The sequence below is a fragment of the Meles meles genome, chromosome 3 (genome assembly GCF_922984935.1).
Source record: "Meles meles chromosome 3, mMelMel3.1 paternal haplotype, whole genome shotgun sequence".
Taxonomy (NCBI): Eukaryota; Metazoa; Chordata; class Mammalia; order Carnivora; family Mustelidae; genus Meles; species Meles meles.
This window is the reverse complement of record NC_060068.1, coordinates 149,759,175-149,783,018: the sequence shown is the minus strand read 5'-3', so window position 1 is coordinate 149,783,018 and position 23,844 is coordinate 149,759,175. Positions and strand designations below refer to the sequence as shown.

Here is a 23,844-nt window from a genome sequence, read left to right as displayed (position 1 = left end):
CCCCTGACCCTTCAAAACCCTCAGGTTGTTTTTCAGAGTCCATAGTCTCTTATGGTTCGTCTCCCCTCCCCAATGTCCATATCCCGCTCCCCCTCTCCCAATCCCACCTCCCCCCAGCAACCCCCAGTTTGTTTTGTGAGATTAAGAGTCATTTATGGTTTGTCTCCCTCCCAATCCCATCTTGTTTCATTTATTCTTCTCCTATCCCCCTACCCCCCCATGTTGCTTCTCCATGTCCTCATATCAGGGAGATCATATGATAGTTGTCTTTCTCCGATTGACTTATTTCACTAAGCATGATATGCTCTAGTTCCATCCACGTCGTCGCAAATGGCAAGATTTCATTTCTTTTGATGGCTGCATAGTATTCCATTGTGTATATATACCACATCTTCTTTATCCATTCATCTGTTGATGGACATCTAGGTTCTTTCCATAGTTTGGCTATTGTAGACATTGCTGCTATAAACATTCGGGTACACGTGCCCCTTCGGATCACTATGTTTGTATCTTTAGGGTAAATACCCAGTAGTGCAATTGCTGGGTCATAGGGTAGTTCTATTTTCAACATTTTGAGGAACCTCCATGCTGTTTTCCAGAGTGGTTGCACCAGCTTGCATTCCCACCAACAGTGGAGGAGGGTTCCCCCTCTTCTTATCTATGTTTGTTTCATTTTGTTAAACGATTACTACAGCAAAGAGCTGTTTTCTACCTTTGAAACCCAGCTCCATTTCAGAAGTTGCCAGAAGAGGGGGGAGCCTTCTGAATGGATAATTCATAATTCAGAGGGCTGGGAAGAAGTTGCTCCCCGCCCCCAAATTAGGTCAATATGAATGAATTCCCATCTGAGATTTCAAAGTGGCGGCAGATCAATGCGCTCGGGAATCGAAGGTGATGTTTCTACTGTAAATGTACGAGCCATTCAGAATACTAATTAAAGACTGCTCCTAGTTGGTTTTATCATGTAAAAGAGCAGCATCATGAAAGACTCTTTTTGGTTTAAAAAAAAAAAAACTTTAGAAAGATACAGTAGAAAGGTTGAATGATTATTTCCATCACTGTATGCAGACCCTCCCCCGTCTCCTCATCTAGGCGTTCCAAAGCCTCCTATTGCTTGGACCCCCAAAGAACAATTGAGGAGTACAATTAAGATTTGTCTGACTATAGAACAGCAGGTTCCCTTCAGTCAACTGTTTTCTTAGTAGAAGCACAGAACTTACTTCAAACGTTGAAATGTGAGTACCTGATGTTCTTTACCCAGCAGCAGATTGCCTCTGCTAAGTCATGCATGTGCAGTGATGTTCAGAACTTTGGGTTCCTGAATAAAGCATCACATGGAGAAGAAGGTGATGGCACATTATAGGTGCTTCATAAGTGTTTGTTAAATGGATGAGTGATGGTGGTGAAGGTAAACTGGAAATAAGTTGATCATAATCAGAGTCTCATCTACATAATTTTATCCTGAATGATCACAGACAAGTCATTTAATCGGATCATTCCATGCCTCGGTTTCCATGTCTTTGAAAGAGTATTGATTAATATATTGTGGTTTAAAATGAAATTGTTGATTGAAATATTAATTAAAAAATTGGTGCTCTTAGGAGAAAATAGAACTATGTTCATTCAACTTGTGACATTGAAGATTCCCACTGTCCAGCTCACCTCATTACAGGAGGAAGCAGGGAAGCGGTCCGAACACCCGGTTGTGCAGTTGCTCAGCCCAGCCATGCACTCTTGTCAGGAGAAGGAAAGCTCACACTTTTTGGGCCTGCAGAGAAAGAGGAAGAAAAAATAAAGTAAAAGGAAGAAATAACATGTAGAAGTAGGGTGATCACATTATATATCATGCAAACAAAGACACTTCGAGAGTGAAAAAGCAGCTAATATTGATTACATTGGGAAATGTTTGGACAATTTTTGGCAAACCAGAATGTCTGGTTGGCCTGGGTCTATGCCATGCCCAGAAGCACACTCCAGGAAGTAGGATTAGTTTAACCCTTTTTACCCATTTTTTTCCCTTCCTGACCCATCTTTTGTGATAAAACTCCTCCCAGCTCCTCTAGGCAAAACATCGTTCATTCCACCTTCATTTGCTAGTTTTAGCATGCACAGTTCTCCTTATAAAATCGTTAGCATCACTGAAGCAGTGGGGAATGAGGTATATGCCTTCTGCTTGATTTGGTGAAATTCCACCTGTACTTTTAGCTAATTTACTTTTGTGAATGTTCTATAATTATCTACTCCCTATCTTGTCTGATTCACTGTAAGTCCTCCTAAACTGTAGACAATCTCTCGAGTTTGCTGACTTGACGCATTTTATTTCTACTAACAAACCTTGATACTTTTCTTTCCTCCAATATTATAGAGTTTCCCTCTAGCTAGCAGTGTCTCCTCAACAGCCGCAGGAGGTTGACTTTTCGGCTGGCTGTGCCCGTTGGAAGAGCTGTGTGTTGTGATAGGAAAGAGGCAGGTCTTTTATACATTTGTTCAACAAATATTTCATTGAGCATTTTGTGTCAGATACTGTTTAGACCCCTAGATTTGTAGTGTATTCTGGGATTTGTCTATTGGTTTTCTTAATGGTATCTTTCTATACCCAGAAATTTTTGGTTCTGAAGAAGTCAAATTCACCAATTTTTTTTTCTCTTTTATGGTTTGTGCTTTTTGTATCTAGTCCAAAACACTTGCCCTACTTCAGGGTCCTGGATTTATTCTCTTATGTATACTTCCAGAAAATTTATGGTCCTAGTTTTTTGTTTGTTTGTTTGTTTAGTTCAGTGATCCATCTCAAACTCATTTCTGGGGATGGTGTAGGATAAAAGTTATGGATGCATTGGCCAGATATTCAGTGGACTCAGCACCATTTGTTAAAAAGAGAAGTGTTCCCTCCCCTCCATTGAATTGACTCAGAGCCTTGGTGGAAAAACAATTTACCATATATATGTAGATCAATTTCTAGACTCTTTATTTTGATGTACTGGTCTACCCTTACCATCTTGATTACTGTAGCTCTCATAAATATAATCTAAAAAAGTCAAACACAATCACTACCCTTACGGGTTTATAATCTGATAAGATAAACAGTCTGATGTAGAATCATAATTGTACAAAAAGGTGGAGAAAATCACAGTGCTAGCCACAGATGCGGAAGTACAAAAGAGAACTCCCTTGGGTTTACGGTGTGGTGGGTAGGGAAGCTTCCTCAAAGAGACGACACTTACAGTGGAGGTTAAAGGATCCGTGGGAGTTTGCAGAAGGTGGGGGGAGGGTGTGCTGGCCTCTAGGAAGAGTGAGGGCGTTGGTGTGGCTGAAGTGCAGTGAGTGGAAGGCAGAGACTGAAGGAGATGATGCCAGAGGGAAGACCACCTTGGGCAGAGCCTGCACGGCCATTTTAAGGATCTTAGCTTTTATTCTGATGAAGAGAAGCCATCAAAAGGTTTTGAGTTGGGGCACCTGGTGGCACAGTGGGTTAAGCCTCTGCCTTCGGCTCGGGTCATGATCTCAGGATCCTGGGATGGAGCCCCACATCAGGCGCTCTACTTGGCAGGGAGCCTGCTTCTCCCTCTCTCTCTGCCTGCCTCTCTACTTGTGATCTCTCTCTATATCAAATAAATAAATAAAATCTTAAAAAAAAGTTTTGAGTAGAACAATAACGTGGTCTGACATCTTTTTGAAGGACCTTCCTAGATGCTCTGTTTGAGACAGACCATATTGGGGCTGGCACAGACCAAGTAAAGACAGAACTCTGAGACCAGTTATAAAGACTGTTACTACAATCTAGTTAAACCTGATAGTGGTTTGGACTTAGTGGTAATAATGGGATGATTGTGATGTGGGTAAAATGGGATAAAATGATTGTGTTGTGGACATATTTTGAAGGTAGAGCCAATAGGATTTACTGACAGATTGAACACAAGATATAAGGTAATAAGAAGAATCAGGGTTTGGGCTTTAAATGGAAGGATGTGTTGTCATTTACAAGCTGTAAAAGAAGCACATTTAGAGAAGAAAATCAGAAGTTTATTTTTTCTACTTTAGAGTAAACATGAGAGATTACTCCTTAAAATATAAGCAATTTCCTCTGCAGAGGAAGTAATTAGAGGACATGATAGAGATAGTCCTATTGTGAGTTGTCAAGCCCAATGTGGGCAGAACTGTTCTAGGCAATGGAGAAATGGTAGGAGGAAGACATTGTGCCCTGCACATGGACTCTGTTCCCAAGGGAAGTTTGTGAGAAATCTTGACTCACATGAAGTGGAAAAATCGTAAAGTTGAGGACCAGATAAGGAGATGGAGGCCTTAAGTGCCCCGGATAGTAGCAGCGCAGTGAGTATTAGTCAAAGACTACTTCTAGCAGGAAATGGGAAGGGAGACATCCTCACAGGATGGGAAAACTTAGAGGAAAAAGGGCAAAATTATGGGAATAACTGGGACCCACTCAGGACACAGATATTCTTGGCCTGGCTGGAAGAGTGGTTGGAAGAATTTTTTTAATTGGTTAAAAAATTAGTTCTTTGCACATAGTAGACATCTGATAAAGGCCAACCAATAACATTTATCATATTGGGGGAGGAGACGGAGATACTACTGTATGTAAAACTCTCCTGAGTCCAGTCCTATCCCATGTCAACACCTAACTCCTTTGATGCTTTTTGCCCTTTCTCCTTTCCTGGGTGGTCTTGTCATAATTCTACTGGAAAACATTCAAGCTGGCCTTTCTAAACTGTTTGTGAGGGGAAAGAAGTTGAGCTACAGTGTTTCAGCATGTCCATGTCAGCTTATGGATTTTTAATAATCTCATTTGTGTGAATATTGTAAAGGTCCAGAAGGGGGCAATATGACACTTGGACTTCAAGAGGGTTTTTTTCACAGATGCTTTGGAATTCATCCTATATTGTTAAAATCAAGACTCTTTGGTCAGGGAATGATTCCAGAGACCTCATGGGGCCCATCACTCTCACTTGCCAGTAAAGAAGCTGAAACCGAGAGGGGAAGGAACTTGCTTAAGGTCACACAGACATTTAGTGGGAAGGTCTAGACCCTAAACTTTTTTTTTTTAAAGATTTTTATTTTTGTTATTTTGTATGTGTTGGGGAGGAGGGAGAGAGAGAAAGACAGCACAAACACAAGCCGGGGGAACAGCAGGCAGAAGGAGAGGGAGAAGCAGGTTCCCCGCTGGGCAAAGAGCCTGATGTGGGGCTTGATCCCAGGACCCTGAGACAGACATTTAACCGACTGAGCCACCCAGGCGCCCCGATCCTAACTTCTTTTTAACCCTAAGTCTTTTTCCTTATAGCTTGTATACAGCTATAAAGCAAAACAAATTTTATCATGTTAAATACAAACAAAACTTCAACCAATGAAATTTAGATGAACAATATCACTTGAAAAGTGTGGATGGTATTGTTCTGTTGAAATATAATTTGTTCCTCATAAGTACCTTAAGAATTATTCTGCATTTAAAAACAGTGACATAGTCATGCGTATCACACCTTAGTTTCTTTCATACAACCAGGCCTCAATAAGTATTTGTGAATTTTCTTTGTATGAAGATATAAATAATCTGAAATATTTTGAAATATCAGAAAACCATTGTCTGCACCACCCACTCCCCATTTCCACCCCTGCCAGGTTGTCGTCCACTAGTTCAATCTGAATTCTTTCAGACCTTTTCCAGTGGATACACAAATGGACACATACATACATATGCGCGTGTCCAAACACCCAATAGTGACTCTCAAATTTCAATATGTATGGGTCTTGGAATAGTGATCTTAAAGGAAAAGGTGTCGGCCTGTGTGTTTTTTTGCATGGAAGTTTATATTAATTTAATCTGGTAGGAGAATTTGGGGTGCTGGGAGAGCAAAAGCCTATGTGAACCACGTGTTGGTTCAGTCTCCACAAGTATCATGTATGGAGTCATTTATCTTTTGCCAGTGGTTTGGAATGCTATGTCTATTACATGGGAAATTTCCATAATCTGTGAGACCTTTTTTTAAAATTCTCTATTCTGTTATTTCAGATTGTTCTTGTACGTTGACACGGGCTCACTTTTCCATGTTTGATAACTTCTTTTCCTTCATCACCACCCTTAACTTCTACCACTGGGTAAATATTTAAGGATTCTCGGTGTGAAGGGATCACTGAGGTATGGGAGGCTCCTAATAAAGGTTTCAAATCCCCCTGAACTGTTTATATGGTAAAAAGTCAGAGCTTTTGTTCTGGAACACTGTTCTTCCCTCCCTGACCCTCACCCTGCAGCCTCCTGTCATGCTAGCTTTCTTGAGCTCTGCTCAGATAGTAAAGGACAATGTTTCCTCTCTTCTCCTGGGGCCATCATTCAAGCATTATTCCCTGCTTCCTAGTGACTATACTATATCAGAGTTGAAGAAAGTTCTAAGGCAACAAAAGAGCAGTTTCTGCTTTGACTCACAAATATTTTTAGACCCCTAAAAATAAGCTATGAGCTGAAAATAGGCATGAACCTTCCCACACCATGTTTCCTAAATTCATTATTTCTGAGGAGATGAAGACTACATTTTGTTTTCTGCCCATGGCCACCTGCTTGTGATTCCATCCTGTATTTTAATGCTATTCCTTATCTATCCTGGACCTTAATGTCCCTTCTTGTTTGTTTAGAGGCCGGCAAAGTCCCTCAGAGGAGATGGGAAGATTTGTGCTTTGGAAATGAATTACGTGTGAGATCAAAATCTTTACAGGGAAGGCCTCAGGTTTCTGCTATGCCCTGATTGGAGCGTGACAACATTCTCTTCCTTATGTGTTTGAAATTTGTGGTTCCACATGTTACGAGGCTTACACCATCTCCACGCTCATGGAGATGATAGTCGAGAAATCAAAGGCAACTTCCTTTTTCTTTTCTTTATTTTTGACTTAAATACATATTTCCATTTTAAAAATAATGTTATTTTATGTTTTTCATCATGGTAACTGCACTCTTGAATCCTCCTCCTCTATCCGCCCCCCCCCACACCTCCCTTCTTATAACTGTCAGTTTGTCCTCTGTAGCTGAGAGTCTGTTTCTTGGTTTGTCTCTTTCTTTTTTCACCTTTGCTTATTTGTTTTGTTTCTTAAGTTCCACATATGGGTGAAATCATATGGTGTTTGTCTTTCTCTGACTTATTTCACTTAGCATTATTCTCTCTAGCTCCTTCCATGTCCTTGCAAATGTCAAGATTTCATTCTTTTTTATGGCTGAGTAATATGAACATACATATTCAATAATATGGCTGAATGATGGATTATTATTCAGTGATATATATGTGTATACACACACACACACGCATATCTCTCTAAATCTTTTTTACCCATTCATCTATCAATGGACACTTAGGCTGCTTCCATAATTTGTCTGTTGTGAATCAGGTTGCAGTAAACATGGAATGCATGTATCCCTTTGAATTAGTGAGGTTTTTTGTTGTTGCTTGTTTGTTTGTTTTGTATTTTTGGATAAATACCCACTAGCGCAATTCCTGGATTATGGGGTGGTTCTATTTTTAGCTTTTCTGAGGAACCTCCATACTGTTTCCCACAGTGGCGGCCCCAGTTTGCATTCCCACCGACAGCGCTCAAGGGTTCCTTTTCTCCACACCTTCCACTTAAACTGCTTCTTGTGTTGTTGACGTGTTGTGTAGTGTCGTGATGTCTCATTGTGGTTTTGATTTGCATTTCCCTGATGATGATGCTGAGCATCTTTTCATGGGTCTGTTGGCAAAAGCAATTTTCTTTTTTTTTTTAATTTTATTTATTTATTTGACAGAGAGAGAGATCACAAGTAGGTAGAGAGGCAGGCAGAGAGAGAGGAGGAAGCAGGCTCCCTGCGGAGCAGAGAGCCTGATGCGGGGCTCGATCCCAGGACCCTGAGATCATGACCTGAGCCGAAGGCAGCGGCTTAATCCATTGAGCCACCCAGGCGCCCCCAAAAGCAATTTTCTTAACTTTAGTCAGGCTTAGTTTTGTGTTTTGTTTTTATTTTGATCTATGACAAGGGGATGACAACACCCCCCACCACAGGACTGTCACGTCATGTCATTCATCCGTCTATTTGTCACTGTTGTGAAATACCTAACATTTTAAAATTACAAATATATTTTTGATCTAGTAAATTTTGACAATCTTTTTTAAAATAGCATTCTAGAAAACTTTAAGCAGATACAAAAATGGTGTAAAGGATGTTATAAACTTCCATACTCTCTGGGGCACCTGGATGGCTCAGTGGGTTAAAGCCTTTGCCTTCGGCTCAGGTCTGGGGCACCTGGATGGCTCAGTGGGTTAAAGCCTTTGCCTTCAGCTCAGGTCATGATCCCGGGATCCTGGGATCGAGTCCCGCATCCCGCATCGGGCTCTCTGCTCACCAGGGAGCCTGCTTCCCTTTCTCTCTCTGCCTGCCTCTCTGCCTACTTGTGATCTGTCTCTTTGTCAAATAAATAAATAAAATCTTTAAAAAAAATAAATAAAGTTTAGTGCTTGATCCCACTAAAAACTTTAAAACTTTTTAAACATTTTATACTGTATAATTGATTTCATTTCCTTTTAAATATTTTATCTGATTAATAAAATGCTTCTAAAATACTAACACTTCTTATAAATATGATTTAAACATATAAACAGGGTGAACCTTACATTTTCTTAAATACATTCCTATGCTATTTATGAACAATAAATTTTCAACTCAAAACCACAAATCTAAACCAATTATTCAATTCTTCATTTAAAATTAGAATCACCAAGCTTTTGTTACTTCATTCTGCTAAATTTACTTCACATTACAAGTACCTAAAATAACATTCCATACATCATCAAAACAAAAGTATTAATACTATGGGATTTGAGTCCCTTAAATATTTCGGGTTCTGACGATAAATCTTCCCAAGGTTAAAAGATACTTGATTGCTAAGTACTGTGTCATTCTAGATGTCACAGAAGTAGGCATCTCCCAGCTAGACTGTCACATCTGTGGATTAAACTCAACTAAATCCATTTTCTGTTTCATTCTATACTGAACAGTTTTACTAATTTTTTTCTTGGGACCCAAACTCCTAAAGATATTTAATGGACAGTTGAGTATTTTATAGTTTTGTCTAACTTTGTGGGCAGAGTTGTAAGAAAAATGCCGCTGACATGGGGAGTCTGAGTGGCTCAGTCTGTTAAGCATCTGCCTTCGGCTCAGGTCATGACCCCAGCCCCTAGGATCCAGCCCCACGTTGTGGTCTCTGCCCAGTGGGAGCCTGCTTCTCCCTCTCCCTGCCATTCCCTTGCTTGTACACACTCTCTTCTGTGTCAAATAAATCAAATCTAAAAAGAAAAATGCCAATGACAAAAAGGTAGTCTGTGAGGATGAATTAGACAGTTAAATAAGCTTTATGAACACTGAATTAAACAAGCAAATGAGCAAAACACTCTGTGTGTGTGTGTGTGTGTGTTAACTACCACAATACCATAAGGTACTAACGCGATCCCTGTGTGGTATCACATGTGCCACTCTCAGGTGACCTTGACTGTGGACCTTTGGGTGACCCTCCCCTTTTCTTCTGGTGCTGTTCCTAGAAAACCTAGAGCAGACTGCAGATTGGCAACCTGAATGCCGCATCTGGCCTGATTTTTCAGTTTTCCTTGGCCACAGGGTATTTTTAAAATATTTAATCCACCATTTAAAAATTGTTCATCCAAACTTTCTTGATTTCCAACTGCTTTTAAACAAAAGGCCAGGTGAAAATAAGCCTGCATTCTAGCAAGGCTGCTCTGGCTGGAACTGAGTGTGGCCTTCTTCATCATGCTTGGGATGGGCATTAAGCAAGGTTCAGGCATTTCTCCAAGCCCCATAGAACACCTGCATGGCCCTCGAGGTATTTGAATCTGTCACCTTGATGGTTGAGGCTGACCTTGATGGCTGAGGGGACTTCAAGTGTGGTAAGTGGAACGAGCCAGTGTGTAAGTTCATCAGACTGGGTGGACTGGGCATGGATGGTGGATGTTAAGTGGAATGGGGGACACCTGCGCTGAGTAGCCAGTGAAGGAGCCCGTAAGGTCAGGCAGGGTGAGATGCAGTGTTAGGAACAACACTGCGATTCATCACTAGGGCATACCCAGTTCAGGCTGATTTTCCATTTGCTTCAAAATTTCCCAGTGGTCCCCTCCCCATGAAGATCTGGACATGTGTTTTGAGAAATAAAGAGCTCAGGTCAAAAGCTAAGGCAGTGCAAATGATTTTTAAGTGGTAAAAAATGCTTTTAAATGAAGCCTATTTCCTAAAGATCCTTCCTGAGGGTGCACCATGCCTGAGAAAGGATTCAGTGGGATTATCTATCATTGCGTCCTGTTGCCACCCAGAGAAAACCCAGCTTTTCCTCTAAGCAAACCAGTGCCTGCCCTTGCCAACCAATGAAAAGGTTGTCTGAAAGCCTGGCTCAGAAGTTCTGTAATTTAAACTCAGACAAAGAGAACATAAGCCAGATGGTTTTCTTTGATATATTCTTCCCAGTGGGTTGCAAGTCAAGAGAAGGAATTACTAAGTAAGCTCTGTTTTCTTTAATCTTATTTAATGCATTGCTATTCAGCAACAGTAAGCCAATAATTAAGGACCAATCTGCCTCCTCCAGAAGCTTTGATCTATAGTGATGTGACTCCATGTTTTTGGCTGGTTGGGTTTCTAAGCTCTCATTTACGTCCATAAAAATTGGTCAAAATCAAAAGGGTAAAGGTAAAGCCCCCAACAAATGCATCTGAGAAAAGGGTGATGTCATTTTCATCATTTCTATCATTTGCGTATTTTTAGCATGATGTAACTTGATGTTTTGGAACCCTCCTAGGAAGTAATCTAAATATAAGCTATTTATAGCAACCCCACAACATAACCTATAATCAGGATTCCTATTTCCAAACATCTAAGAAAAGTCTTTAGGGGAAAAAATTACATAAAATAAAAACTGTATTTTTTATACACATACGTAAATGGGATTTATCTTTCCATTAGATTTTTTTTTCTTTTCCTTTTTTATTCTACTGGAATATTTGAGAATATGGAGTTTTCCCTTATTCATTACTGTTTTTGAAATTGCTGAAATCTGTTGGCAATTCAAGTACAATAGGAACCATAAGTCTTTACTGGGGACACAATAATGTAACTCTAGAAATTCTAATAATTAGATGTTAGGCTTTCTGAGTTGATTGCCTAATTTTCTTTTTTCTCTATTGCTCATGTCTTCTAGATTTTTTTTTTATAAATCTTAGATCGAATTATTTAATTTCACTTTCGAAAAGAGCTCTTTTTGGTTCTCTGAGGGCTTATGTTTGTTTCTTTTAGCATTTTGTCCTGTTTTTTATAGATGCAATATCTTTTCTTTGGTCTTCTGTTTCCTGCATTGCTCTCTGTTTCTTTCACGTTCCTTTGGGTTGTTGTTTTGGTTAAGGATGGTTTCTTTCTTTGATTTTGGAGCCTTTCCTCAGGTGTCTGGTGCTTCTCAACTGGACATTCATTCAAAGCAGAAGGCACTAAAATCTGATTGGAAGCCCGCTGCCAGCTAGTGAACCAGACACCTGGAGGATCGCCCAGTAGGTGGTCAGACAGCTTTTGTGTTGAAGAATCTGCAAATACCGGTTTCAGGAGATCTTTCCTCTGGAGCGATCTGGCTTATCCAAAAGAGGAATCCAGGGCACCTGACTGCCTCAGTCAGAAGAACATGCGACTTCTGATTCCAGAGTCATGAGTTCAAGCCCCACGCTGGGGATAGAGTTTACTTAATACAGAAAGAGAGAGAGAGTGAAAGTGAGAGTAATTCCCTGCCTGGAAAATTATACAGGTGTTTCCCTCCATTCTGGAAACTCAGAGTGCGAGGGTAAGGAGAGAAGGGAATGGGGGATCCCACAACCCAGAGTCTGACTGAACCTTTTGTCCTGGGCCTTGCACTCTGAGCTGGGCTGTGGATGGGAGGAGAAAATAACAAGCTGTCTTTGAGAAACGGCCGGGGGTCTTACTGCTCCACATTTCAAACAGTTCCTGTTGTGTTTTGGTCTGCTTCATTCCTCCAAACCGAGAAGCACTTGGTCTCTCAGAGTTTGAAGTCTTTCGAGCATCCCAAAAGGTGAAACTTGGTAGCATGCCAATGAGGTAGACGTTGTACTTTTTGTGACTGTCTTTGCCAAGTCACTCACTGCTCCTCAGTTTGCTTTTGGACCCCATCGAACCACGTGGACATCTCACGTTGGCTGCTCTCCTGTCTCTTATTTTCTTTGTCCTTGTGAGTTTATGCCCCTTTTCTTCCTATTCCTGTTATGGGTTTTTGGAAGGAAATAGAAATAAATGAAAGTACAAAATATTCTGTATTTAATCAGAATTCCTAATTGTGTTTTGACTTTAAAAGCAATCCATTGGATATTAGAGAATTAGGTTTGTAATTTCTCTGCACAACCAAAATAAAGCAAACTTATTGGGTATGATGGCAACACATTACATATTTTTAATTGTTTTCCTTTTTAAGTCTAAGTGCATGCATATGGGGAAAATGTAAATAAGATAAAAGAGTAAATAGTGAAAAGTACACCTTTCTCTCACTTCGGCGCCCAGTCCAATCCTTTTCCCTAGGCGCAATAATTATTGCCAGGTCCTTAGGGGTGCCCTCCTCTCTCTGACGCTCGTGACGTCACATTTATATACACTCTTCTGATCTCTTAACAATTCCTGTTGGATATTGTAACTCATTCTTTTCCATAAGTGCATAGTAATCTGGACTGTCATTTATTTAACCAGTTCCCTACTGATGGCCACAAAAACAATGTCTAATTTTTGCTGCAAAAACAATGCAGTCGTGAATCTCAATCTAGCAATCCTTATACTAGAAATAGGTATATTTTTGTGCAGCGTGCATAAGTTCACTCTAGAAGTAGAATCATTGAGGCAAAGGGCGCGTGCGCTCGCGCTTCCCTAGTTAATGCCAGACTGCCTTCCAAGCACTTGTACCCGTTTATACGAGTATATATGTATATATACTCGGTATATATACATATACATATATATATAGGTATATGAGCATACCTGTTTCCCAAACCTTCTTTCGCCAAAAACGTTTTTGTAGGGATACCCTGGGGCTCCGTTGACTAAATGTCTGCCCTCGATTCAAGTCACAATCCCAGAATCCTGGGATTGAGCTATGAGTTGGGCTCCCTGCTCAGGGAGAGCCTGCTCCTCCCTCTCTTTCCCTCTGCCACTGCCACTCCCACTCCCCCTGCTTATGCTCTGTGTGTGTGTGTGTGTGTGTGTGTGTGTTAGATAAATAAATAAAACCTTTTAAAAAGTGTTTTCGGGAGTTGAAGCCAAGATGGCGGAGAAGTAGCAGCTGAGACTACATCAGGTAGCAGGAGATCAGCTCGATAGCTTATCTAAACATTGCAAATACCTACAAATCCAACGGGAGATCTAAGAGAAGAAGAACAGCAATTCTAGAAACAGAAAATCAACCACTTTCTGAAAGGTAGGACTGGCGGAGAAGTGAATCTAAAACGACGGGAAGATAGACCATGGTGGGGAGGGGCCGGCTCCCGGCAAGCGGCGGAGCAACGGAGCACAAAATCAGGACTTTTAAAAGTCTGTTCCACTGAGGGACATTGCTCTAGAGGCTAAACCGGGGTGAAGCCCACGTGGCCCCAGGTCCCGCAGGGTCACAGAAGGATTGGGGGTGTCGGAGTGTTGCAGAGCTTGCAGGTATTAGAACGGAGAAGCCGGCTACAGAGACAGAGCCGAGGAGTGAGCTCTCAGCTCGGGGTTACCTTGAACCGGTCGCAGGCTGGGTGAGCTCGGAGCGCGGCTGGAGGCCGGAGATACGGGAGTGATTGGGTGCTGTTCTCTTGGGGCGCACTGAGGAGTGGGGCCCCGGGCTCTCCGCTCCTCTGGGCCGGAGACTAGGAGGCCGCCATTTTCATTCCTGTCCTCCGGAACTCTATGGAAAGCGTTCAGGGAACAAAAGCTCCCGAAAGTGAACCCGAGCATACTTAGCCCGGCCCCTGGTAAGGGCGGTACAATTCCGCCTCGAGCAAAGACACTTGAGAATCACTACAACAGGCCCCTCCCCTAGAAGATCAAAAAGAAATCCAGCCAGGACCAAGTTCAACTACCAAGGAGTTCAATACCAAGGACAGCAGCGGAATTCCAGAGGAAGAGAAAGCAAAGCTTTCTCATGGCTTTCTCCCCATAATTCTTTAGTCTTGCGGTTAATCTAATTTTTTAAAATTTTTTTTTCAATTTTTTTTTGAAAGCTTTCTCATGGCTTTCTCCCCATAATTCTTTAGTCTTGCGGTTAATTTAATTTTTTTTTCAATTTTTTTCTTCTTCTGCTAATTTTTTTTAACTTTTACCCTTTTCTTTTTTAACGTTTTTTAACTAGTTTATCTTATATAGAGATTTTTTCTTTTTTATATTTTTCTTGTTTTTTTTTTCTGAACCTCTTTTTATCCCCTTTCTCCCCCCTACAACTTGGGGTCTCTTCTGATTTGGTTAAAGCGCATTTTTCTGGGGTCTTTGCCACCCTTTTAGTATTTTACTTCCTCCTTCATATACTCTTATCTGGACAAAATGACAAGGCGGAAAAATTCACCACAAAAAAAAGAACAAGAGGTAGTACCGAAGGCTAGGGACTTAATCAATACAGACATTGGTAATATGTCAGATCTAGAGTTCAGAATGACGATTCTCAAGGTTCTAGCCGGGCTCAAGAAAGGCATGGAAGATATTAGAGAAACCCTCTCTGGAGATATAAAAGCCCTTTCTGGAGAAATAAAAGAACTAAAATCTAACCAAGTTGAAATCAAAAAAGCTATTAATGAGGTGCAATAAAAAATGGAGGCTCACGGGGCACCTGGGTGGCTCAGTGGGTTAAAGCCACTGCCTTCAGCTCAGGTCATGATCCCAGAGTCCTGGGATTGAGCCCCACATCAGGCTCTCTGCTATGCAAGGAGCCTGCTTCCTCCTCTCTCTCTGCCTGCCTCTCTGCATACTTGTGATCTCTGTCTGTCAAATAAATAAATAAAATCTTTTTAAAAAATGGAGGCTCTCACTGCTAGGATAAATGAGGCAGAAGAAAGAATTAGTGATATAGAAGACCAAATGACAGAAAATAAAGAAGCTGAGCAAAAGAGGGAATAGTTGGGATTCCAGAAGAAGAAGAAAGAGAGAGGGGGGCAGAAGGTCTATTGGAGAGAATTATTGGAGAGAATTTCCCTAATATGGCAAAGGGAACAAGCATCAAAATCCAGGAGATGCAGAGAACCCCCCTCAAAATCAACAAGAATAGGTCCACACCCCATCACCTAATAGTAAAATTTACAAGTCTTAGTGACAAAGAGAAAATCCTGAAAGCAGTCCAGGAAAAGAAGTCTGTAACATACAATGGTAAAAATATTAGATTGGCAGCAGACTTATCCACAGAGACCTGGCAGGCCAGAAAGAGCTGGCATGATATATTCAGAGCACTAAATGAGAAAAACATGCAGCCAAGAATACTATATCCAGCTAGGCTATCATTGAAAATAGAAGGAGAGGTAAAAAGCTTTCAGGACAACAAAAACTGAAAGAATTTGCAAATACCAAACCAGCTCTACAGGAAATATTGAAAGTGGACCTCTAAGCAAAGAGAGAGCCTAAAAGTAGTAGATCAGAAAGAAACAGAGGCAATATACAGTAACAGTCACCTTACAGGCAATACACTGGCACTAAATTCATATCTCTCAATACTTACCCTGAATATTAATGGGCTAAATGCCCCAATCAAAAGACACAGGGTATCAGAATGGATAAAAAAACAAAACCCATCTATATGTTGCCTAAAAGAAACTCATTTTAGATGCAAAGACACCTCCAGATTTAAAGTGAGGGGGTGGAAAACAATTTACCATGCTAATGGGCATCAGAAGAAAGCTGGGGTGGCAATCCTTATATCAGATCAATTAGATTTTAAGCCAAAGATTATAATAAGAGATGAGGAAGGACACTGTATCCTACTCAAAGGGTCTGTCCAACAAGAAGATCTAACCATTTTAAATATCTATGCCCCTAACGTGGGAGCAGCCAACTATATAAACCAATTAATAACAAAATCAAAGAAACAATAATACAATATCAACAATAATACAATAATAGTAGGGGACTTTAACACTCCCCTCAGTGAAATGGACAGATCATCCAAGCAAAAGATCAACAAGGAAATAAAGGAAATAAAGGCCTTAAATGACACACTGGACCAGATGGACATCACAGATATATTCAGAACATTTCATCCCAAAGCAACAAAATACACATTCTTCTTTAGTGCACATGGAACATTCTCCAGAATAGATCACAATTTGGGTCTAAATCAGGTCTCAACCGGTATCAAAAGATTGGGATCATTCCCTGCATATTTTCAGACCACAATGCTCTGAAGCTAGAACTCAATCACAAGAGGAAATTTGGAAAGAACCCAAATACATAGAGACTAAACAGCATCCTTCTAAAGAATGAATGGGTCAACCAGGAAATTAAAGAAGAATTGAAAAAATTCATGGAAACAAATGATAATGAAAACACAATGGTTCAAAATCTGTGGGACACAGCAAAGGCAGTCCTGAGAGGAAAATACATAGCAGTACAAGCCTTTCTCAAGAAACAAGAAAGCCTCAAGTACACAACCTAACCCTTCACCTAAAGGAGCTGGAGAAAGAACAAGAAAGAAACCCTAAACCCAGCAGGAGAAGAGAAATCATAAAGATCAGAGCAGAAATCAATGAAATAGAAACCAAAAAAACAATAGAACACATCAACAAAACTAGGAGCTGGTTCTTTGAAAGAATTAATAAGATTGATAAACTCCTGGCCAGACTTATCAACAAGAAAAGAGAAAGGACCCAAATAAATAAAATCATGAATGAAAGAGGAGAGATCACAACTAACACCAAAGAAATACAGACAATTATAAGAACATACTATGAGCAACAAATTTGACAATCTGGAAGAAATGGATGCATCCTAGAGACATATAAAGTACCACAACTGAACCAGAAAGAAATAGAAAACCTGAACAGACCCATAACCAGTAAGGAGATTGAAACAGTCATCAAAAATCTCCCAACAAACAAAAGCCCAAGGTCAGACGGCTTCCCAGGAGAATTCTACCAAACATTTAAAGAAGAACCAATTCCTATTCTCCTGAAACTGTTCCAAAAAATAGAAATGGAAGGAAAACTTCCAAACTCATTTTATGAGACCAGCATCACCTTGATCCCAAAACCAGACAAGGATCCCATCAAAAAAGAGAACTACAGACCAATATCCTTAATGAACACAGATGTGAAAATTCTCACCAAAATACTAGCCAATAGGATTCAACAGTACATTAAAAGGATTATTCACCACAACCAAGTGGGATTTATTCCAGGGCTGCAAGGTTGGTTCAACATCCGCAAATCAATCAATGTGATACAACACATTAATAAAAGAAAGAACAAGAACCATATGATACTCTCAATAGATGCTGAAAAAGCATTTGACAAAGTACAGCATCTCTTCCCGATCAAAACTCTTCAAAGTGTAGGGATAGAGGGCACATACCTCAGTATTATCAAAGCCATCTATGAAAAACCCACCGCAAATATCATTCTCAGTGGAGAAAAACTGAAAGCTTTTCTGCTAAGGTCAGGAACACAGCAGGGATGTCCATTATCACCACTGCTATTCAACATAGTACTTGAAGTCCTAGCCTCAGCAAGCAGACAAAAAAAGGAAATTAAAGGCATCCAAATCGGCAAAGAAGAAGTCAAACTATCAATCTTCGCAGATGATATGATACTATGTGTGGAAAACCCAAAAGACTCCACTCCAAAACTGCTAGAACTTGTACAGGAATTCAGAAAAGTGTCAGGATATAAAATCAATGCACAGAAATCAGTTGCATCTCTCTACACCAACAACAAGACAGAAGAAAGAGAAATTAAGGAGTCAATCCCATTTACAATTGCACCCAAAACTATAAGATACCTAGGAATAAACCTAACCAAAGAGGCTAAGAATCTATACGCAGAAAACTATAAAGTACTCATGAAAGAAATTGAGGAAGACACAAAGAAATGGAAAAATGTTCCATGCTCCTGGATTGGAAGAATAAATATTGTGAAAATGTCTATGCTACCTAAAGCAATCTACACATTTTTTTAAAAGATTTTATTTATTTATTTGATAGACAGAGATCACAAGTAGGCAGAGAGGCAGGCAGAGAGAGAGGAGGAAACAGGCTCCCCGCTGAGCAGGGAGCCCAACACGGGGCTCGATCCCAAGACCCTGGGATCATGACCCGAGCTGAAGGCAGAGGCTTTAACCCACTGAGCCACCCAGACACCCCAAGCAATCTACACATTTAATGCAATCCCTATCAAAATACCATCCATTTTTTTTCAAAGAAATGGAACAAATAATCCTAAAATTTATATGGAACCAGAAAAGACCTTGAATAGCCAAAGGAATATTGAAAAAGAAAGCCAAAGTTGGAGGCATCACAATTCCAGACTTCAAGCTCTATCACAAAACTGTCATCAAGACAGTATGGTACTGGCACAAAAAAGCAGACATATAGATCAATGGAACAGAATAGAGAGCTCAGAAATAGACCCTCAACTCTATGGTCAACTAATCTTTGACAAAGCAGGAAAGAATGTCCAATGGAAAAAAGACAGCCTCTTCAATAAATGGTGCTGGGAAAATTGGACAGCCACATGCAGAAAAATTAAATTGGACCATTTCCTTACACCACACAGAAAAATAGACTCAAAATGGATGAAGGACCTCAATGTGAGAAAGGAATCCATCAAAATCCTTGAGGAGAACACAGGCAGCAACCTCTTTGACCTCAGTCACAGCAACATCTTCCTAGGAACATCGCCAAAGGCAAGGGAAGCAAGGGCAAAAATGAATTATTGGGATTTACTCAAGATCAAAAGCTTTTGCACAGCAAAGGAAACAGTTAACAAAACCAAAAGATAACTGACAGAATGGGAGAAGATATTTGCAAACGACATATCAGGTAAAGGGCTAGTGTCCAAAATCTATAAGGAACTTAGCCAACTCAACACCCAAAGTACAAATAATCCAATCAAGAAATGGGCAGAAGACATGAACAGATATTTCTGCAAAGAAGACATCCAGATGGCCAACAGACACATGAAAAAGTGCTCCACATCACTCGGCATCAGGGAAATACAAATCAAAAACACAATGAGATATCACCTCACACCAGTCAGAATGGCTAAAATTAACAAGTCAGGAAATGACAGATGACAGATGCTGGCGAGGACGCGGAGAAAGGGGAACCCTCCTCCACTGTTGGTGGGAATGCAAGCTGGTGCAACCACTCTGGAAAACAGCATGGAGGTTCCTCAAAATGTTGAAAATAGAACTACCCTATGACCCAGCAATTGCACTACTGGGTATTTACCCTAAATGTACAAACGTAGTGATCCAAAGGGGCACGTGCACTTGAATGTTTATAGCAGCAATGTCTACAATAGCCAAACTATGGAAAGAACAATTTGCTGTGGGATGGTGGAATTATGACTAAGCTTTCACCTACCCAAGAAGGTGGGGCCAGGAATCCCAACAGCCAGCAGAGGGGACCTCTGGCCTCGGAAATATGGACTGAAATAAGATTTCTGAGATATTCAAGTAAATGTTGGGACAGCGTGATTCGTTTATAACTAAAAATATTTACCTCTACTAAGTCATACCCAAACCTAACGGTCAATGAGTTACCAATAAATTGGTAAGTTAATTCGTCTTTCTTCATCGGACATTTATCAGATACGTGGCAGGGAATGTGCTGAGCTCTGGGAGATAGAAGAATAAGGCGCAGGTTCTTGCCATGCAGGTGCTCGTTGGCTGGGGCTCAGGTAGGCAGAGACAGCATGGCAGTGAGGTGCTCTCAGAGAGGAGTCCAGGAAGGACTCAGACCCAAGAAGTTCTTCATCGAGCCTGCTGCAGCGTGAGATGTTAAAGTACTGGTTCCCGTCTAAAATCCTTTGCTCTCTCTATACAGGTAAAGCTGCACACTCATAATGTCAGAATTCCGATGAATGTCACTCCGCTTCTCATCTGTGTGGAAACTGTCTGCCGGGGATCTGAGGAGATCTAGGGCCAGATCTTGATCTTCCTAGAGATTCTTAATCCGAGGATGGGTTTCAGAGGGCCTGTTAACCCCTTCAAATTGGATGCAAATTATATGCTCATGCTTTTAACTTCTAAGATATAGGGTCATAGATTCTGTGAGAATTCCAAAGGAGCATGTGACCCCAGAAAGTTTAAGAACCAATGAGTAGATTTTCCTCAACTTAATTAAGGATCTTTTATCTTGAGAACATCTTTTAAGACATCCTAATCAAACTCTAACCTAGAGATGTGTGTGTGGTTGCTAATACCTGGTCCCTTTTAAAACTTTCTTCCTTACCCTTCTTCCAGCTTCCTCAAACCCTGTCCCAAAAGAGGAACAGAGTTGGGTGGCAGTTTACTCTTTCCTGTCTTTATCTTTATTTGGCAACCCCATATTAAGCCACAATAATAATATAAGCAACTCTGTACTTAATTGTAATAATGTGATATCATCAAACAGAATTCAAAATTCACATTTCCATGGCAATCTCATGTTTTCTTGGGTTTTTAGTTCCATGCTCCAGTCCAAAAATCAAGTTCAACACACTTTCTTTATGTAGGACATGCTGAGGGAGAGAGGGAGGGGAGCAAGACATACAGCTGAATTATACCCTGTGCCCACTTCATGGAGATAAGACATTTTGGGAAATGTACAGAGTGTGGTGGGAAAGAGATTACTTCTTCTTGGAGGGTGCAGGCGAGTCATGACGATGTTCCTGCTGGACAGTATTTCTTCACTGAGGATGCCATAAGCTTCTATCTTCCACCAACACTACCCTTGTTTCTGCACCTTCAGAATGAGTTCTCAGGCCTGGAGGCTTACAACCTGATCAGAAATCCCCAGAAAATAAGCCTGGGAGAAAAATCAGCCTTTGTCATAAAATGGCAAGTAAAGAGAGTGGGAACAACCAATCTAGGAAAATCTATACAAAAACATACAGTGTAACAGGAAATATAACACACACATTGTTATTTGAATCAGTGTAAGAATTTTTGAAAACTGGTATTAATAGGAAATCTTTATCATAATTAGTGCTATATTACTATTTTAGAAGTCTGGCTTTAAAGCAATTCAAGGCAACATGCATATTTTCCTAAATGTCAAGAAACAGAAAAATAGTTTTGCTAAAAATATTTACAGGCTGTGAAGCCTTTTTTAAAATGTAGCTTGAGGAGTGTATGTGTGTGTGTGTGTACATTTTCTTCTTAGTAAATTGTACATAATCAAACATTTACTACTGAGAGTCATAACTGAAATTTGTGTAGTTTTTTTAGATCAATGCTTATAAGGCAGTTTCATATTCATTATAAATCCTGCACAGTACACTAGCATAGGCAAATAAATTTCTTATTCTCTGTTTTCAGGATGAATCAGCACCTGCCAAATTTTTGAGACAGCTCGCGGCTTAGAGGAAGGCTCATCTAAATAAAGGCCGGCTAAAGTGACGTTGCAGGGACTTAATCCTTCTCCAGCAGCCCGTGTGACCAGAAGGCTGATTTGCAAGTTTCTTCTTTCCTGGGGTCCAGATCACTGGGTCCCTGGGGCCCTGCAACTCTCTGGCAGGAGAAGTGCAAAATGAAGGGGGTCGTTGCTGAAGGCCAGCAGCGGGGACCTGGGGGCCTCCGAGGGGCCCTTACACACCAGAGTGGAAGATTCTCGGGCCGTCAAAGGAAATAGCAAACTGGAGTCTTTGTCTCGGGCGCGGGCACCTACCACAGAGCATCAGATCGTATGGGCCGCCAGAAGGTTCCTGGAGCCCAGTCAGGAAAGTGGTTATGGTGACTGGATGTGCGCATGCCGGACAGTGAGACCTGGGCCGTGCATCATGAAGGAAGGGGTGAGATGTCCGCAGTGAGGGGGGCACCTCTCTGCTTGGCGGGGCAGGCTCTGCCGGCCTGTCCACCTCTGCCCTCCTCTCCCTGAAGCCACGAAGGGGACCGCGTGCCCTGCAGGCCAGCCGTTGTGGACGCGGGGCTCTGACAGGCCCCAACTCCCCTCGCCCACCCCCTTGGCCCTGGCGCCGCTCCTCACCTGCCTTCCACCGGAGCCTCTCGGCTGAGACGGACATGCTAGCCTGTGGTGGACGATGACTGCAGTGTACATGCATGGAGGCGGCCTGGTGACCCCCCACTACGCCAGATGGGACCGGCGGGAGAGCGTGGAAAGTGGCTGCCAGACGGAGTGCAGCAAGGACGAGGAGGATGGGCAGCCCCGCCAGCTGACACCCTTTGAGAAGCTGATGCAGGACATGTCCCAAGATGAGAAGGTGTTGAGGGAGATCACGCTGGGGAAACGGATTGGCTTCTACCGAATCCGAGGGGAGATTGGAAGTGGGAACTTTTCCCAAGTCAAGCTCGGGATTCACTCCCTGACCAAAGGTAGGATCTGACCTTCCAGGATCCTCTCCCCTGGTACCAGGAGCTCGTCTGGGGCAGGGGGTCGGAGACCAGGGCCAGGGCAGCGGGGGAAGCGACATCACCGAGGCCCTGAGGGTCGCAAGCCTTGTCCCCTCACACCTTCCATTATTACCTCAGTTGATTTTCACAGGAACTCTGTGAGGTCAGTATTTCTATTTCCATTTACAGATGGGGAAACTGAGATCCAAAGAGGTAAAATACTGTTTTGGCAGTTCAATCTTGAAAGATTTTGACTCTGAAAACACTTTCACCGTATCACGTGGATGAACTCATTCCAAGTGAGGGGACTCTGTCCTCTCCAGGCAGGCCTTGGAGAAGTGGAGTGGGTGTGGCTTGGTGCCCGGGCGGTTCATCTTCCAAGTCCTTATTTATAACGGGGGTGTGTGTGTGTGTGTGTGTGAGACAGACAGGATGGCACAGGAGACCTCCCAGGTCACCACTGTCAGTGGATAGCAGGGTTCAGGCTCCCCTCCTTCCCCAAGGCTGCTGCTTCTGTTATATCTGGGGGAAAGGCTTTGGATCTCAGGACCTTCTCTGTTCCCGCTACTCTGTAGCCCTCATTGTTGCTTGGCTCCTTGCTGTCTACCAAAGACTCCTGATGGCTCGGCTCCGGACACTCTGGACCCCAGACCAGCAGCGCCCTCCACTCTGGCCTCAGGGAGGAACTATGCAGGGAGCTCAGCAGCCCTTTGCTGGCCGAGCCCAGTGTGGGCACTTCTCCGGGTCACCTGAAACTTAGCTGAAGCCTGGAGATGCTCATAAGGGAGTTGGGAGGCAGGAAAAGTACACTTGCAACTTGGAATACCAACTTCCTAAAGCCCACGGACTCCACACTGTCCCCGCGAGTTCTGTACCGACATTTTCTCACCTTGGCCCCAGCCTACTACCGTATCTCCAGGGCCCCTCTTTTCTTATATTAGAGTTGTCTTTGGTTTTCTTTTTCTCTGACCCCCAATCCCATCCCTATATGTGGCCCCGATGTAAAAACACCCGCACATACACACATGTATTCCCAAGTCACTGGGGCTCCAAGTCTCCTTCCATCTTGCTCGGAGACCAAGTGTCTGGGTCCACACGTCCTCACGTCTCGGCTACTCTCCTGACTTGCCCTGGTAAATGCCAGTACTTCTGGGAGCCTGTGCTTCCTCACATACAGAATGCAGCCGGGGACCGTCTGACCTGACCCACAGAAGCAGATCTAGTGCTGTCACGAGAATCTGATTGGGACCCATGGTCTGGAGCAAGAATGAGGG

The 23,844-nt window shown here is 42.0% G+C and overlaps 1 protein-coding gene across 2 annotated transcripts in view; it reads left to right on the top strand.

Annotated features, from left to right (window-relative positions):
* The window catches only part of NIM1K (NIM1 serine/threonine protein kinase), a 65,283-nt gene that overhangs the window by 26,408 nt on the left and 15,031 nt on the right, over positions 1 to 23,844 (top strand). The window contains exons 1-2 of one of the 2 annotated variants that reach the window (XM_046000807.1): positions 19,637 to 19,790; positions 21,539 to 22,552. In XM_046000807.1, the coding sequence (XP_045856763.1) occupies positions 22,261 to 22,552 (292 nt within the window). In that variant the 5' untranslated portion in view covers positions 19,637 to 19,790; positions 21,539 to 22,260. Of the gene's footprint in view, positions 1 to 19,636; positions 19,791 to 21,538; positions 22,553 to 23,844 lie in introns of those variants that run through there. The other variant, XM_046000806.1, reaches the window with a different exon arrangement.